The following is a 16157-nucleotide window of genomic DNA, read 5'->3' as shown; positions in this document are numbered from 1 at the left end:
TCTCCCACTCCCTTTTTATACTCCTTTTAGGCCAGAATGGAGTCTATGAATCGGCCCTACACTTCACTTGTGCCCCCTTTATCCCCGCAACCTAAGATAGTCACCCCCTACACTGCTTCACAGCCTTCACCACCTCTACCTCCTCCACCACCCCCACCTCCTCCTCCACCACCCCCACCACCCCCCCCTCCTCCCCCACTCCCCAGCCAGTCTGCACCTTCTGCAGGCTCAGCGGCCCCAATGTTCGTCAAGTACAGCACAATAACACGGCTACAGAATGCATCTCAGCATTCAGGGGCCCTATTTAAGCCGCCAACACCCCCAGTGATGCAGCCACAGTCAGTGAAGCCTCAGATCCTGGTACCCCCCAATGGAGTTGTTCCACCACCCCCTCCCCCTCCTCCACCCCCAACCCCAGGCTCTGCCATGGCCCAGCTAAAGCCTGCACCGTGTGCCCCATCCCTTCCACAGTTCAGTGCCCCGCCTCCTCCACTGAAGATCCATCAAGTTCAACATATTACTCAGGTGGCTCCCCCAACACCCCCCCCACCTCCTCCTATCCCTGCACCCCTCCCTCCCCAAGCTCCCCCAAAACCCCTTGTGACCATCCCCCCACCAACCAGCACCAAGACTGTGGCACCTGTTGTGACTCAAGCTGTACCACCCACACCTACTCCTCCAGTGCCCCCAGCAAAAAAGCAGCCAGCTTTCCCTGCTTCTTACATTCCACCCTCTCCCCCTACCCCTCCTGTTCCAGTACCCCCACCAACATTACCCAAGCAACAGAGCTTCTGTGCAAAACCCCCTCCCTCTCCACTGTCACCGGTGCCCTCGGTTGTGAAGCAGATAGCCAGCCAGTTTCCACCCCCTCCAACTCCCCCCGCCATGGAATCTCAGCCCTTAAAGCCTGTCCCAGCAAATGTAGCTCCACAGTCTCCGCCTGCAGTAAAAGCAAAGCCCAAGTGGCAGCCCAGCTCCATCCCAGTCCCTTCTCCGGACTTCCCTCCTCCCCCTCCTGAAAGCAGCCTGGTGTTTCCTCCTCCACCCCCATCACCTGTCCCAGCCCCACCACCACCACCACCTCCACCCACAGCTTCTCCTACCCCTGACAAAAGTGGATCTCCAGGCAAAAAGACCAGTAAGACATCCAGCCCTGGGGGAAAGAAACCACCCCCAACCCCACAGCGCAACTCCAGCATTAAATCCAGCAGCGGTGCAGAACACCCCGAGCCCAAGAGACCCTCGGTGGACAGTCTAGTCAGCAAGTTTACACCGCCAGCAGAATCAGGGTCTCCCAGCAAGGAGACCCTACCACCTCCTGCAGCACCCCCCAAGCCTGGAAAACTCAATCTTTCTGGAGTCAACCTTCCTGGAGTTCTCCAACAAGGGTGTGTGTCAGCAAAAGCCCCTGTTCTGAGTGGGCGTGGAAAGGACTCCGTGGTGGAATTTCCTTCTCCTCCATCCGATTCTGATTTTCCACCCCCTCCACCTGAAACAGAGCTTCCTCTGCCCCCCATTGAGATTCCAGCAGTTTTCTCGGGAAACACCTCTCCAAAAGTGGCAGTCGTTAATCCTCAACCACAACCATGGTCTAAAATGTCAGTGAAGAAGGCCCCTCCACCGACACGACCCAAACGGAATGATAGCACCCGCCTCACTCAAGCTGAGATTTCTGAGCAGCCAACAATGGCCACAGTTGTGCCACAAGTGCCCACCTCTCCCAAATCCAGCCTTAGTGTCCAGCCTGGATTCCTGGCTGACCTCAACAGGACACTGCAACGAAAGTCCATCACTCGGCACGGCTCGCTCTCCTCCTCTCGCATGTCCAGAGCAGAACCAACAGCCACCATGGATGATATGGCATTGCCTCCGCCACCCCCTGAACTGCTGTCTGATCAACAGAAGGCTGGTTACGGAGGCAGTCATATATCAGGTTATGCAACGTTGCGGAGAGGACCCCCTCCTGCTCCCCCCAAAAGAGACCAGAGCACCAAGCTGTCCAGAGACTGGTAGCCACCATAGGACTTTATTTTCATGATATCTGTAATCACTTCTACAATCAGCTCACCTGATCATCTGTGAATTCAGGTGTTCAGAGCCTCCTGGTATGATGTTATTCAGGTAGTGTCCAGCTACGTGTGTATGTGTGTGTGTACACGTGCATGTACACAGAGCTGTACGGTGTATGTGTGTATATATGTATACATATATGTATGTGTATGTGTATATAGAGAGAGAGCTGAGAGTTATTCTATTTATTCGTTTTCTCTCCTAATCTGAAAATGGGTGTTCTGTATTTTGGGTGGAAGAGGCATAGAAGGGGATGTGTGTTGTCTCTTAAGATTTCTATATCATGTGGATTGGACCAAAAACTTCTAATCACTTATTTGGAAGGTATTTATAAGTGTCTGTCCATGTGTAGCCTATTCGTGCATGTTGTGTATTATATAACTAAGGAATAGATGGACAATGTGCTATTTCTGGTTGAGAAAAGTCACCAGAATGTTTGGTGTATCTATAAGGCTTTTGTGTTTGTTTTTCCCCAGTTGGCTGAAGTTAGAATTGCTTGACTGACACTTCATTGCTATACATAAAGGGGCACTTTAAATCAGGAAAATCTCTCAGCTTCATAGAACGGGTAACTAGTGCAGGATGGGGAAATGTTCACAGACATCATCTGTATGTGGTTGTGCATAGAAAGTAAATACATGGCGTAATTAACTCAGCTGTTCTAGCTGCAGTACTGCTGCAGTGATCCACCCACATTTAGGATGTGCTGACAGGTAAGCTCTTTGCCTACAATACATGGATAATTAGTGCTATAATTCTGGATAGTTCCCTTTTAGTACTGTTTTATGAAGCTTTATCAACTTGGCTTCATGATCCTCACTTTGATTGATTTTAAGAGGATGGACAACACAGTTATCTCCGTAATGTTCTGTCCCAGTATGTCTTTGGGTCACCAGTTACCTTCTTAAAATATATGCTTTAGGTAGATGTTATTACATATCTGTAGACAATTAGTATACGAAATATACACATCCTGTGCCCCAATATGGTGCATCATTACGAAAAACAAAATCATTTTCTAAAATGCATTTTTTGAGCATTGCTTTATAGAAGGGAAGGGTGATGAGAGAACAAAACTGGCCCCTGTACAGGTGTCATTAATTTGGTTATATATGGGTTATAATATGTAATACAAAAAACTCATTAAGTATGGGACTACATGGAGAGGGAAGACAATTTCATTTATAGCTACTGGGGCTACCAGGACCCTTGCTGACTGCAGCCTGGTTGTGATTAGTTCAGGTTACTAGGTGTTCTGATGGAGTGGGACAGTCCAAGTCCAGTAACTGACATTATGTTTGGTGCATGTGCAGTTTGGTATAACATGGAGTCAGTGCTCTAATGACACACTATACTTCTATATGCTTTTTTCTGTGAATTTTCCTTGGTACATGAGAGAAATAAGTACTGTCTTATCAACTTATGATAAATTGGACTATTAGGAATAAAACAATCTTAGAGCAGCTCCCAAACAAGAGAATAAAAATGGGCCATCCCAGCACTTATAAGGGGGGCACATCTTGTAATGAAAGTCTGTGCCTATTGTTAATGATTACCAATGCAAACTGCAGAAATCAGTTGACATTGTCCCACAAGGAAAAAGTGATGCCAGTAAAGTGGGGGAAGAGATGGTAAATAATTCTAGAATGAGCAAAAGTGCTTAATTAGTACAGTATACTCAAGTCTTGCATAACTCACACTCCACGAAAACCGCATCATAAACAGAGAATGAACAGCACCTCTCCATTGCTACATCTCCAGAATATTGTTCAGTATGTTCATGTGGCTATGGAGCAATATGTGCCATTAATTTTTGGGTCTTTCAAATTGTTTACCAAGTTTTGTGTTTGATATTTATGAAGTGATCTTTAACACATCTGCATTGTTAATTTAAGCATGCACAGAAATTTGGGTAATGTTTGAGTAGATTGCCAAGCGCTGTGATTCATGAATGTATTTCTCATAGTCTTCTGCCTGCAGTTTTATAGTTTGAGGGGCACCCATATTTGTGGGTTAGAGTTAATAAGAATATGAATCCAGTTATCAAAGTATTCATCCCTGAGGTTTTGAGTTTTATTGTGGTGGTGATTTTCTTATGAGAAGGTAGACAACTTCAGTTTTTCTTGAGGGGGAAAAAATGTACCCCCCAACCTTTTTTCACCCATGATTTGAGCCCAAAAACAACAGCCTCTGTGTTTTCAGTGCAGGATTTCTTGGAATTTCTTGCTTGTATCAATCCTGATGATAGCCATCCTGAACAGATGCTTCTGGTCTGTTTTCCTGGAAGAGCAGACATCCTTTTGAACACTAATGATGCCAGGAAGAGAGTAAGGCTAGAGGAGGAGACTGTCATTTTAACCCCAATCCAGTGGCTTGTCTGACAACAGGCCATTTCCCTTTACATTCCTCCACAGACAGAAATGGCTATTAAAAATGTTTTAACCTCATGTATGAACTGAATTTTAAAAAACCACTAAAGTGACTTTATACTTCTGTTTTACTCCCTAGTGGGTTTTCTTTAATTTGGGTTTTTGTTGGGATGTAGCTTTTCCTAGACTGTATTTCTGTAGCTCTTTTTCTCTGGTGTATTCATGGAAAGCATCTACTGCCGGATGACACTAGTACTGTGCCTTCTTTCACTGCCCTCTGCTCTGCAGCTCTCACCCAGCTTGGCTGCTTCAAGTCTGTGCAGTTGACTTGGCTGTACTGAAAAGTGAACAGCATGGATTAACTCATCCTGCTGCTGAGGGCAGTGCAAACAGGTGCTTATTAGAGGTAGTGACTTGCTTAATTGGTGACACTCTTAATTTCTACTAGAGATAATTTCAAAATAGAATCACTCTATGCTTAAAGTTTTGGCACCAATGCTGTAGGGCAGCAGAATCTATTCTCAGTAAAATAACTTAAGGTTTATTAGATATTCTGTATTGGATTTTACCAGCTTGACTTTTACTGCTCAAATGCTTCCCCCGCCCCGCCTTAGATGCTGTAATTCTCTTGGGAAGAGTAACTATTCTTAAGGTTTTTACAGATACCCCCTTAGTTGTAAATTGGATAGTTTAAATTTCTGGGACTTTTTAAATGAAAAAGAATGTAGAATGTTAAGTTACAAAAGACTTTTCATCAGAAAATTTCAAACGAAGTAAACATGGCATTTTGTAGTCCTCTGAAATCTAGGTGCTCCCGCCCACCAAAGGCATGTCCTGCAAAGGGCTGTGAACTATCTTGGTGAACTGTCTTGGGTCCCCTTTCCATGTATGTTTTCTTGTCACTGAAAACAACGCTGAGTTTATCAAGAAAATTTAAATTGGGGGATCATAATAATTCCAACCAAGCGACAACTTTGATGTCAAGGTTATTAGGAGCTGTACATCCAATTCAAGTTTTATTTGCTGCTATTCTGGGAGAATAAACTTGTATATGGAGAATAAACTAATAAACTTGTATCAAGGAAATCCATAAAGTTATAAATTAGCCTGAAAAATATTTCAGGTAATGGTGTGGATTGGTCTGCTTTGACTATCAGCCACCAACAGAAATCTGTCACCTTTGTTCCTCAGCTAAAAGTAATTTTGTTATAAACACAAAGTGGTTTCAAACAGGTAAAAAACCCATTCCTATTTTTGTACGTTACCAAAAGTTTTTCGTATACCTACAGAGCTAACTAATTATAACTGATTTAATCCCACTCCAGTTTAGACCAATTAAACCCATATGATCCTGTATGGTTATCAATGTGATGCCTTGCTTTTCATAAAATAGGTATAATTGTGTCACACGCTTGATGAGAGGGTGACTGTGTCTGGGGGAAGAAAACCCTTTAGATTGCAGGTACCTTTCACTTTGATTTTTTTTTTTTAATATACACTTTACATTTGTATAAATTATGCAGGGTACTCCTAACCCTGTAGAAATATATGACCTCTCACAAAGTTGAGATTTGATCCAAAGAGAAATGCAAGTATAAAAGAATTAGATACCTATTATCTTTTAAGGTTTTTTTTTTTTTTTGGTAGAGATGGGGGTCTCACTGTGTTGCCCAGGGTGGTCTCAAACTCCTGGCCACAAGTGATCTTCCTGCCTCAGCCTCCCAAAATGCCGGGATTACAGGCATGAGCCACTGTACCCAGCCTTTCCTTTTAAAATTCAAAGAGAAAATTTCTACACCTTTATCCCTCAAATACCTTTATCCCTCAAACACCTTTATCCCTCAAATAAAACAAGTGCTCAGTTCTTACCATGCCCTTGCAAGGTCGATATGTAAAAGAAATCTGAAATTTAGCTGTAGAATGAAACTTGATAAATAAAAAGAAAAAACATACATTTCTCCAGTTGGTTTGCTCTTTGCTTGTTGAAGTAATAAACCGTTTTAAAGAGAAAATACTTGCTGTAAACCCCCAGTGCCTTCAACTCTTTTGGCAGAATATTTTTAAAGAAATCCAGCAAGCAAACTTTGAGGTGCTAATGAAAGTAAAGGAAGGTGGTATGTCTAGTTTTGGCAGAAATGAAAAGTGTCTCACGAGAGACATCACTACCCACATGGGGTCTGGCTGCTTTCTACCAAAGACATTTAGAGAAGTGAATTGAGTCAGGGTGATGGTGAACACTACATATTTTATAGATGGTTAAGTTGAGAAGTAATTATGTTTATCATGGATGGCTACTAATACCAAGCTCATGATTGTTAAAGCCTCAACGTCTTAGGCAGTAAAACTTGTCTGCAGCACCAAAGGGGGAGAAACCCTTATATTTTGCAAACTGTCCATTCATTAAATTTATTGTAACCTAATACCAAAAACTGCCATTTTTCATATTTCCCCACCTCCTACTTTTTTTTTTTTTTTTTTTTTTGCTACTTGTAAAATAACCCCTTCTAGAAAATAAGCATTAACTGGAATGTTTCAAATAATTTTGCTTCATTTTACTATCAGCCACTAGTGAACTCTTACAGAGATGTACATTTAAGATAAAATTAGCTTGTGCTAAGTGTTGTAAAAACATTGTTTACTGTTAAAGGAGAATTGCACATTATATTTAACTGGGATTGCTCCCTCCCTCAGTTCTTTAAAAAAAGAGTCAAGGCTCACACCAACTTGTAGGCTGTGGGAGCTTTGCCATAAGTAGATACAATGTAGAAATATACTTTTTTAAAGCATGAAAAAGACAAGGAACTTCATTATAATGTACCAGGTAGAGGACATTATTATTCAAAGGATTGTGCACAGCTCAGTGAAGATGAAGTTACAATTTTTCTTGCAGCTTTGTTGCTATTATTTTCTTCTGCATAAATGTATGCTCATTTCATTATGTGCCTTGCTCCCTGATTGTGCAAAGCTATATATAGATATATATAGATATATATATGAGAGAGATATATTCAGTACTACTGAGGATGTTTTTGTTCTGCTGGATTAAGTTATTTTCCAAGTTACTCTTGCCAGTTATGTCAGTAAACTATTGTAATGGCTTAGCACACTAGTCATACAGTCAGTGTAAATGTTTTTCAGTTACATGTTTTCATTATGTCAGCTTATCAAATCCTTAATAAAAAAATTCATAGATTTCATTTAAACATGGGGACTTTGAGTGTTTGTGGATCGGCACCATTAAGAACCTGGTTTTGCGTTTCATGTCAGGGTACCCAAAACATAGGCCATACACAGAAGAAATTAAGTGTGGTAAATAAACTAGTTTGATATGTTCAATTATTTGTTAACTTTTAAGAGTAGTTTATACCAACTAGGGAAATTTGGCCATTAAATACATTGGTGATTAAGTGACAACAGCTTTTAAAGATTTTTCTTCTTGGCTGGGTACGGTGGCTCACGCCTGTAATCCCAGCACTTTGGGAGGCCGAGGCGGGTGGATCACGAGGTCAGGAGCTCGAGACCATCCCGGCTAACACAGTGAAACCCCGTCTCTATTAAAAATACCAAAAAAAAAAAAAAATTAGCCAGGCGTGGTGGTGGGCACCTGTAGTCCCAGCTACTCGGGAGGCTGAGGCAGGAGAATGGCGTGAACCCAGGAGGCGGAGCTTGCAGTGACTCGAGATTGCGCCACTGCACTCCAGCCTGGGCAACAGAGCAAGACTCCGTCTCAAAAAAAACAAAAACAAAAAAAACGAAAGTCCATAGTTTACATTGGGATTCACTCTTTGTGTTGTACATTATGTGGATTTTGACAAATGTGTAATGTCATGTATCCATTATTACAGTATCAGGCAGAACAATTTTATTGCTCTGAAAGTGCCCTATGCATTACCTACTCATTCCTTCCCCGACCCCAGCCCCAGATGTGGGCTGGGGCATATCATTGGTGTCCTACTGGTCCTGATGCACAGTACTACACAGAGTTGGGCTCTGTTTTGTGTTAATGTTAGAATTATTGGGGAAAGGTATCATTGTCCAGGCAGGGAATATTGTTGTTTGTAATACCTGATGATGTGGACTTAAAATTTATGCTTCCACTTGATGCAAAACCTGGGAGGTGGAGCTTGCAGTGAGCTGAAATCGCGCCACTGCACGCCAGCCGGGGGCAACAGAGCGAGACTCCGTCTCAAAAAAAAAAAATAAAGATTTTTCTTCTTTAAACAAAGAAAGAAAAACTAAGTAAGTACAAATAATACAAAAAGGAATGCCTTTTGTTTCAAATCTCTGGAGTCACAATTACGTGTTGGACTGCCATGTGAAGGTATGTATAAATGTATAATGTGTTTGCAATCAATCACTTTATTATGTACCAAACTAGGGCAAAAAAAGTGGAAGCCTTCCCCTTTTGTTCACCATCTGTCCATCATACGTGGTTGTGGAAACTGCACCTGTACTTATGCCTTCAGAAGCAGCAGTGTACACGGGCTGACAGGAAAACAGAACGCATGGCATATACCCCTTAACTGGCATATGCCCCAGATCCACAAAGCCGTTCAACCAAATGTGTAATTCCAAAGTAAAGTAACCCAAAAGAGTCAAGCAATAGGCTCATTAACAAAAGATTGGATACTATCTTTGAGACAAGACTGCTCTGACGCCTAAAATCCTATTCACAAATACGAGAAACCCATAAATGTTTTAGCTGGATATTTGTTTCCTACATTATTCTTCACCTTACCTAATGATAACAAAATAATAAAGGTACAGAGGAAATAAGATGGGCTTGAAAAGTGAGAAAAGCTGAAACATCATTTTGGGTATTGTGAAGACAAACTTGCTACCCTCAGATACATCATTAGAAAATTCTTTTATAATCTAGGCTCTCATAGCAACAAAGCACAGGCTAGTTAGTGGTTTGTCGTTTAGATTTACTTCTGACCAGTCTGCAATATTTTTTAGTCAACACCCACCTTCCTTCAGTGTTTAAAAAAACCTGTACATTAACAGATTTTAGATTTGGAGAAAAGTAAGAAAACCCCAGGTGCGAGTGGAGCAAAAACAGGATTATAAAATTCTTAATTAGAACAGCTGTCTTGAGGGGAGAAACTTTTGAGATCAAATTTAAAGCTCAACATTTTAAATCTTTCTTTGAAAATTTAAAAAGACTTCAGTAATTAATAAAAGGCAGCTCCCTGGTTTAGAGCAACAGAAAAGTCAGATTATCCCTAAAGTAAACTCAGATACCACCTTAGAAAAAGGTTATTTATATAAATAAGTTAACAAGACACCTGAATATACTTTGTGGGATTTTTATTCAGGTCAAGTTCTTAGTACACGGCAACAATTCCAAATACAATTAAAAAATTAAAAAGTGATGTTCCTCCACTCATCTGGAGGTGGTTTAATGGCACACAAGGAACATTACTGGCAACAGACTGCTCCCTCAAGTTCCCCTGGATGGTTTTTACTCAACTCATAATACCGCCAACTCTCCCTCTGGGAGCTAAAAGTACAACTGGCCAGATCACAAATTGTTTACATTCTTTTTTGTAAGCCATTTTAAGAAAAATGGTGCATGGACACAAAATATGGTAAAAACTGCTTTTCCATAGAATTCTTAAGTTGCAAAAGAGGTTTCATTTTAACGTGAAAATAAGCTTTTTTTGTTGGTTTTTCTTTTTTTTTTTTTTTTTTTACAAAAAACCTTAAGATATTCAGCAAGGATCATTTATACACAGCTAGGCCCCATCGTTTCGTTGTAATTGTTTTTTTTTCTTAAGAATTATATGAGATTCTCAAAACAGGAACAAAGGTCAGCACAAAGTAAATTTAAAGGTAATGAGCTCGATGCCTCCATTTAATCACTTTTATAAGGCTGTCTCCAATAAGGCTGCTGTGCTGTGCTCCTGCCAGTGTTGAATTAATATAACATTTTTACTGCACACACCTTATGGGAAAGTTTATACTGAGTGTAGTTTTAGGAGGGGTAAATGAAGATTATTTCCATGAATTAAGGTTGCACTTATTAGTACACGCCTTTACACAACTCTGATGGTATTTACCAAAACATGGCATGTCTTTTCAAGTATATTCTTGAAAACACCAAATAGAACTCTTAACTTTTAAAGAAAAATACAGCACATTTAGTTAAGACAGTTGTGGTGCAGTGGAAAATTAAGTACTGAGCACTGAGTGAGAACTCCACTGTTATTAACTAGCTGTTCATATGAAGAAAACTCACCTCATCAGTCTAATGAGACAACCAGAAATTTTAAAAATCTCATCTAGCTCAAATTCAGTGGTTCTAAATCATATGGGGGAAAATTACCACCTTAACACCAATCAGGAGTTCCCAGCCAAAAAGACCAGAAGTGAATAGATCCCATTCTTTTCAGACTTGTCAGTCACCTGTGAATTCCTCCATCAAATCTTTTTCAAAGGCAAAGGTGACCTTCAGGACATGTCATGCTCTCTCCACAAAGGAGAAAAGAAAAGGTAGTAAAAGATAAAAACAGTTCTTAATGCAGAAAATGAACCTACTAAAAGAAAATGAACATAAAAAGATAAAAGCAAACTACAATCATTTTGATGCCTCCCAAAGAGAAAAATCTTTAGTTATCTTCAACATAAACTGCCAAGGAGCGCAGGTACAGTCCAGACATCACAGTAAAGATGTATAAAATATTCTCTAGCTGGATAATAAACACCAGCAGTAGGAAAAAGGGGATGAAAATGTCTCACACCCAGTAACTTTTAGGAACATAACAAAATTAGCAGGCCACTGTCAACTCTAAAATGGGAACAGCAGGCGCCTCCGAGGGAGATACGAAGTAGCTAAATGATGGAAAATATTAAACAAGATAGCTTAGAAGATTCATATTTATTCCAAATGGGAGGCTGAATCTCTCAGATGTAGATTTTGACACATTGGCACTATTTTTGTTTCTGATTTATTGCCTTGGCCATAAGGTCAAAGGCAACAATAAAGTGTACTTTCATTAATATCACCATGGACTTTCGAGTATTACTATGACAAGAAAAGACAACTATTCATTTTTTTTTTAAGGGGATTGGACACACAAACTTCAGGAGGGAAGAATCCCCTCTCCCATTAGAATCCCTCTATCTTGATAAAATGGTTGCTTTATTGGTCAGATTTTGGACTTGGATCGTCTTTGTTATAATATTAATAGTACACAGCATGTAAGATTTTCTGCATTCATTTGAAATTCCTAATACCATCTTTTAATTTATAAAAAAATGAGGGAAACTTACAATAAAACAAAAAATACTACCCTCACAGACGATTAATAGCATGCAATCTATGAAATATTACATACATTAAAAGTCTCCAATTACTGTGCGCCTGGCCCAGCACACAGTATCCTTCCAAGACAATCTATAGAATTCAGAACTGTACAAAAATTTTAAAATATGCAGAAAACCCAAAAGGTATTGTTTGTAAAACAAAGATCACATACACATTAGTACTAAATAGGGAAAAAAAATCAGCAGACCCATGGACTCCCCCTGCTCCCAACCGCAGGTCTTCAGTATAAAGGACTTCACCAGTGTCTTCTGTACTCCCCCCATCCAGTAGGGGTCCAACAGACCAGCTGCATTCCTGCTGACCGCCACCAACTCTGTTTTCTGCATACTTGTCTTCTCTGCTTCTGTAGTGGTGAGCTGTGGGAACTTTTTTTTTTTTTTTTTGATGGAGTCTCGCTCTGTCACCAGGCTGGAGTGCAGTGGCACAATCTCGGCTCACTGCGACCTCCATCTCCCAGGTTCAAGCGATTCTCCTGCCTCAGCCTCCCGAGTACCTGGGACTACAGGTGCGTGCCACCACGCCCAGCTAATTTTTATATTTTTGTAGAGATGGGGTTTCACCATGTTGGCCAGGATGGTCTCGATTTATTGACCTCATGATCCACCCACCTTGGCCTCCCAAAGTGCTGGGATTACAGGCGTGAGCCACCACACCCAGCCTGTGGGAACTATTTATTGGATTTCAAAACACCCTCTGCCTCATTAATCCACTAAGCTTTCTCAGCAAAAAGCTGTTTAAATAAATAATGAGAACATCTAATTTCAAAACAGTTTTTCTAATTACAGACCAGTACACTAAGAAGAGCTTAACTTATCCAGGTATAGTCTAGTATGGGTCCATAATGAAGCTAAAGGCTCAGAGGACATTCAGGGCCATTACACTGCAGGAAAACAAGGAATAAGGGATGTAGAAATGACCTAAGAAAAGCACAAAGTGGAGTGTATACTGGAGGCAAGTTAATGAAAGCTAATAAATACAAAGTGCTGGGAAAAATTTAAAAGCAAAATAGCTATTGTAACTTGCAATGCATTAAAAAACAACTTTAAAACCAAAGGGTCTTGATAAGGAGACTCTATAGCGGGGTCTCAGTTAAATGCTGATGATTTTTTATGCTCAGATAACATTTATAAGTGGAATATTAACTTCTGCATCCGACACCATCTGAATTTTCTCACACACTACTTACACTTGTTCACTTTTCAATCAAGTTGCACTTTCTGAACTTGTTCAAGACCTCATTTGAAATATATCCAGCTACTGCTTTTCCCCTTTCACCTAGCACAGGGCAGTTACCTGGCAAAGCTCTATTCTGGCCAAGTCACTGGGACTGAGTAGAACCCACGTTAGCAGCTCTGGACCTGAACAGGAGCTGGCCCACCATCACAGTGACCACCCACAAAGAGAGAAGCCCTCCTGGATTTTTTTTCAATATTTCTTATACTGACTACAGTAGTGATGATTAAAGTCATCTGCCCTACAGACTCCACTGAATTTGAAGCTGTATTTATTGTACAGATGGGGGAAATGTGTTTTATTGTGTCAAAGATATTAATTTTTATCAATGTGATTAGATACATATTTTGGCCTATTGATCTTATTCATTATATTCTTAGTCTGAGGTGGGTTTTAATTCTGACTAACAGCAGCTACTTAAGAGTCCAATCATACAAAATCAGGAGAGTATTACCCTTTCTACAGCTAAGCGACTCAATGATACAGCAGCAACTAATACTGGCCATTAATAATGTCCAGAGAGCACATTAACAAACCTTTTACTCCCAGTGACTGTCAAGAGACTTGAAAATAACTACTATTCTCCTCCAAAGTAGAATAGCGTTTTTCTAGATAGTGAAAGAAATGATAGTCATAGTTGTCTGAACTCCAAGATCCTACTCCTCAAAACAGCACCGAAGGCAGGGGTTCGGGATGCCTGCTAAGAGCATTTCCACAGTTCAAGTCTCTTCAGAACCTTAGGGACCTTCATGTCTAACTTCACACACCCACCTCCACACATGAACCAGCCTACCACACTTCACATCTGGGTACACTGGCCATTAGCAACAATGCAGTCTCACGCAGCAGCACATTAAAATCAAACAGGTGGCAATCGTTCACCACCCTCAGAGTGTTGGGAGACTTTCACATTTCATCATCCTTATAATCCACAACAGAAACATGAAGGGATGCAAGTGAGTTCAGCATTCACTCGTTTGGTGCACTCAAGTGCTGAGAGAATGCAGAATTTACAGTGTTACAGAGGAAAAAAGCCATCTGAAATAATTGTAAAAATGGTTAAGTGTGGTATTTAAATGTTGGTTCCCTCCTCTTCATGCAAGTGGAAGAAAAGGAGGGGCTAGGGTACCCACTGGGCCATGAGGTTAACCCCTTAGCACAGGCAATGAAGAACATCCAATGCCACAGATTCTGCAGGAGGAGAAATCCCAAGGGTATACAGTATTCCTGAGAAAGATCCCAGATTTTTCTGAATCAGTCTTAATCTGATTTTGTTTTGGCTACACAGTTACGCTGTTATACCTTTGACATATATAAAAATGGTCATTTTATTTCAATCCAGACAGCTCAGCATTGTACAAATGATGGCAGAAAGATCCATTTGTTCAGACTCAGCTTGCTTTGTTTTTAATACTGGGGAATAAACCAAAAAAAAAGTGTAATTTTTATCATTTGTATCCTTCATTCTACTTTACTGGAGTGGAATCCCCAGGGCCTTCAGATAATCTGGGAAGACCTGACTATTCCTGTGAAGCAAGCACAGCCCTGCTGAGCTTTACTCAGAATAATGCATGATAGACTCAACATAATTCCCAGGAAAGAGACCAGTCACTCCATTCATAACTCCCTCATACCAACCATCGTCATTCTTCTTGATGACATAAATAATGGCTCCTTCCTGAAAGGACAGCTCATCTTCCTTGTCTTTTGTATAGTCATAAATTGCCACAACTAGGAGGGAAGAAAACAAAACAGGATGTGAAAGACAGTAATATTCCTAGAAAGACAGAACCAAGCCGGTGAATAGCTATCTGTTCCCAAATCCTGTAGCACTCAAACATGGTGACTTTCTAAACACCAACCAAAACTTACATGTTTTTTTTTCTAAGTAATACCCAGTCATATATAATGAAATTCCATTTTCTAGGGATGTTAGGCTCTAAATTGAGTACAAATGGGGAAAAAGCACATGTGTTTTTGATTACCTTCTAAGAGCCTACAGGGAAGTACCTCATTGAAGAGGTACACAATCCTAGAATCAAGAAAGATGGCTGTTTCTTCATTTGAGTTTGTGCTGAGATACCATATTGTGTGTTTTTTTGTTTTGTTTTGTTTTGTTTTGTTTTAAAAAAAGCTTTTCTTTACCTTAGAATTATACTAGGGCAATGAGATACACTATGAGAGTCAAGTGAGAAACCAGACAGACAGTGGAACAGCAGATTTCTGTCTCCTTTCTCACTCTCTCTGGAGCCTATGCCTCTTCACTAAGTAGAATGGTGGTTGAATTTCCCCAAGTTAAATGTATGAATGATGGGAATCCGCTACATATATTTTTTCAAAACATATGCTGCACTATGTCACCAATTTAATCTAACTATAATAACAGACTAAAAGTGCCAAGAAAATCAGATACCTATAAGCCCTCCTGTTATTTTCATTGCTTAAATCACTTGGTAACTTGCCTCTTTCAGCCATTATCTCAGTGGTTATTTCAACTGTTATCTTATTTCAACCAGATAATCTCTGGTTCCCAAGTATTATATCAACTTCAACAGTTTAGTTATACTGGGATGCCCTGTAACATCCTCAGTTCCACTTGAAGAGTTATCCTTTGCTCCAACCTCTTCATCTTCTGTACCTTTCTTATACCACTCAATGAAATCTCCACCTATCCATTGTTCCGAGACAAATACACTGTCTTTGTTAGTTTCTCATGCAACCTTGTGCCTCACATAAATAAATGAGAAACAAACTACAACAGGGACTTTTGATATAATGTAATGTGCCCTAAAGAAAATTTGTTTCTGGCCTGTTTTAATAAAAATTAAATAGCTTCCTTAAATTGTGAATATTTTCCATTATAGTGATATTGTAGGAACACCAGAATATTTTTTTTTTTTTGAGACAGTCTCACTCTTATCGCCCAGGCTGGGGTGCAGTGACACTATCTCGGTTCACTGCAATCTCCACGTCCCAGGTTCAAGCGATTCTCCTGCCTCAGCCTCCCAAGTGCTGGGATTACAGGCGCCCACCACCACGCCCAGCTAATTTTTGTATTTTTAGTAGAGACGGGGTTTTGCCATGTTGGCCAAGCTGGTCTTGAACTCCTGACCTCAGGTGATCCACTTGCCTTGGCCTCCCAAAGTGCTGGGATT

The 16157-nt window shown here is 40.5% G+C and overlaps 2 protein-coding genes across 58 annotated transcripts in view; one reads left to right on the top strand and one right to left on the bottom strand.

The window, feature by feature from the left end:
• The window catches only part of RAPH1 (Ras association (RalGDS/AF-6) and pleckstrin homology domains 1), a 105497-nt gene extending 97855 nt beyond the window's left edge, over window positions 1-7642 (top strand). For all 8 annotated transcript variants that reach the window (XM_054479190.2, XM_054479189.2, XM_063648373.1 and 5 more), the window contains one exon: window positions 31-7642. In XM_054479190.2, the coding sequence (XP_054335165.1) occupies window positions 31-2013 (1983 nt within the window). In that variant the 3' untranslated portion in view covers window positions 2014-7642. The remainder of the gene's footprint in view (window positions 1-30) is intronic.
• Window positions 7643-9732: 2090 nt separating this feature from the next.
• Window positions 9733-16157, bottom strand: part of ABI2 (abl interactor 2) — a 107669-nt gene continuing 101244 nt past the window's right edge. For 36 of the 50 annotated variants that reach the window (XM_063648389.1, XM_063648391.1, XM_063648398.1 and 33 more), the window contains one exon: window positions 14306-14733. In XM_063648389.1, the coding sequence (XP_063504459.1) occupies window positions 14558-14733 (176 nt within the window). In that variant the 3' untranslated portion in view covers window positions 14306-14557. Of the gene's footprint in view, window positions 14734-16157 lie in introns of all 50 variants that reach the window. The other 14 variants (XM_063648379.1, XM_063648380.1, XM_063648383.1 and 11 more) reach the window with 2 other exon arrangements.

The sequence above is a fragment of the Pongo pygmaeus genome, chromosome 11, assembly GCF_028885625.2.
Source record: "Pongo pygmaeus isolate AG05252 chromosome 11, NHGRI_mPonPyg2-v2.0_pri, whole genome shotgun sequence".
NCBI classification, from domain to species: Eukaryota; Metazoa; Chordata; class Mammalia; order Primates; family Hominidae; genus Pongo; species Pongo pygmaeus.
This window is presented reverse-complemented; position numbering and strand designations above follow the sequence as displayed.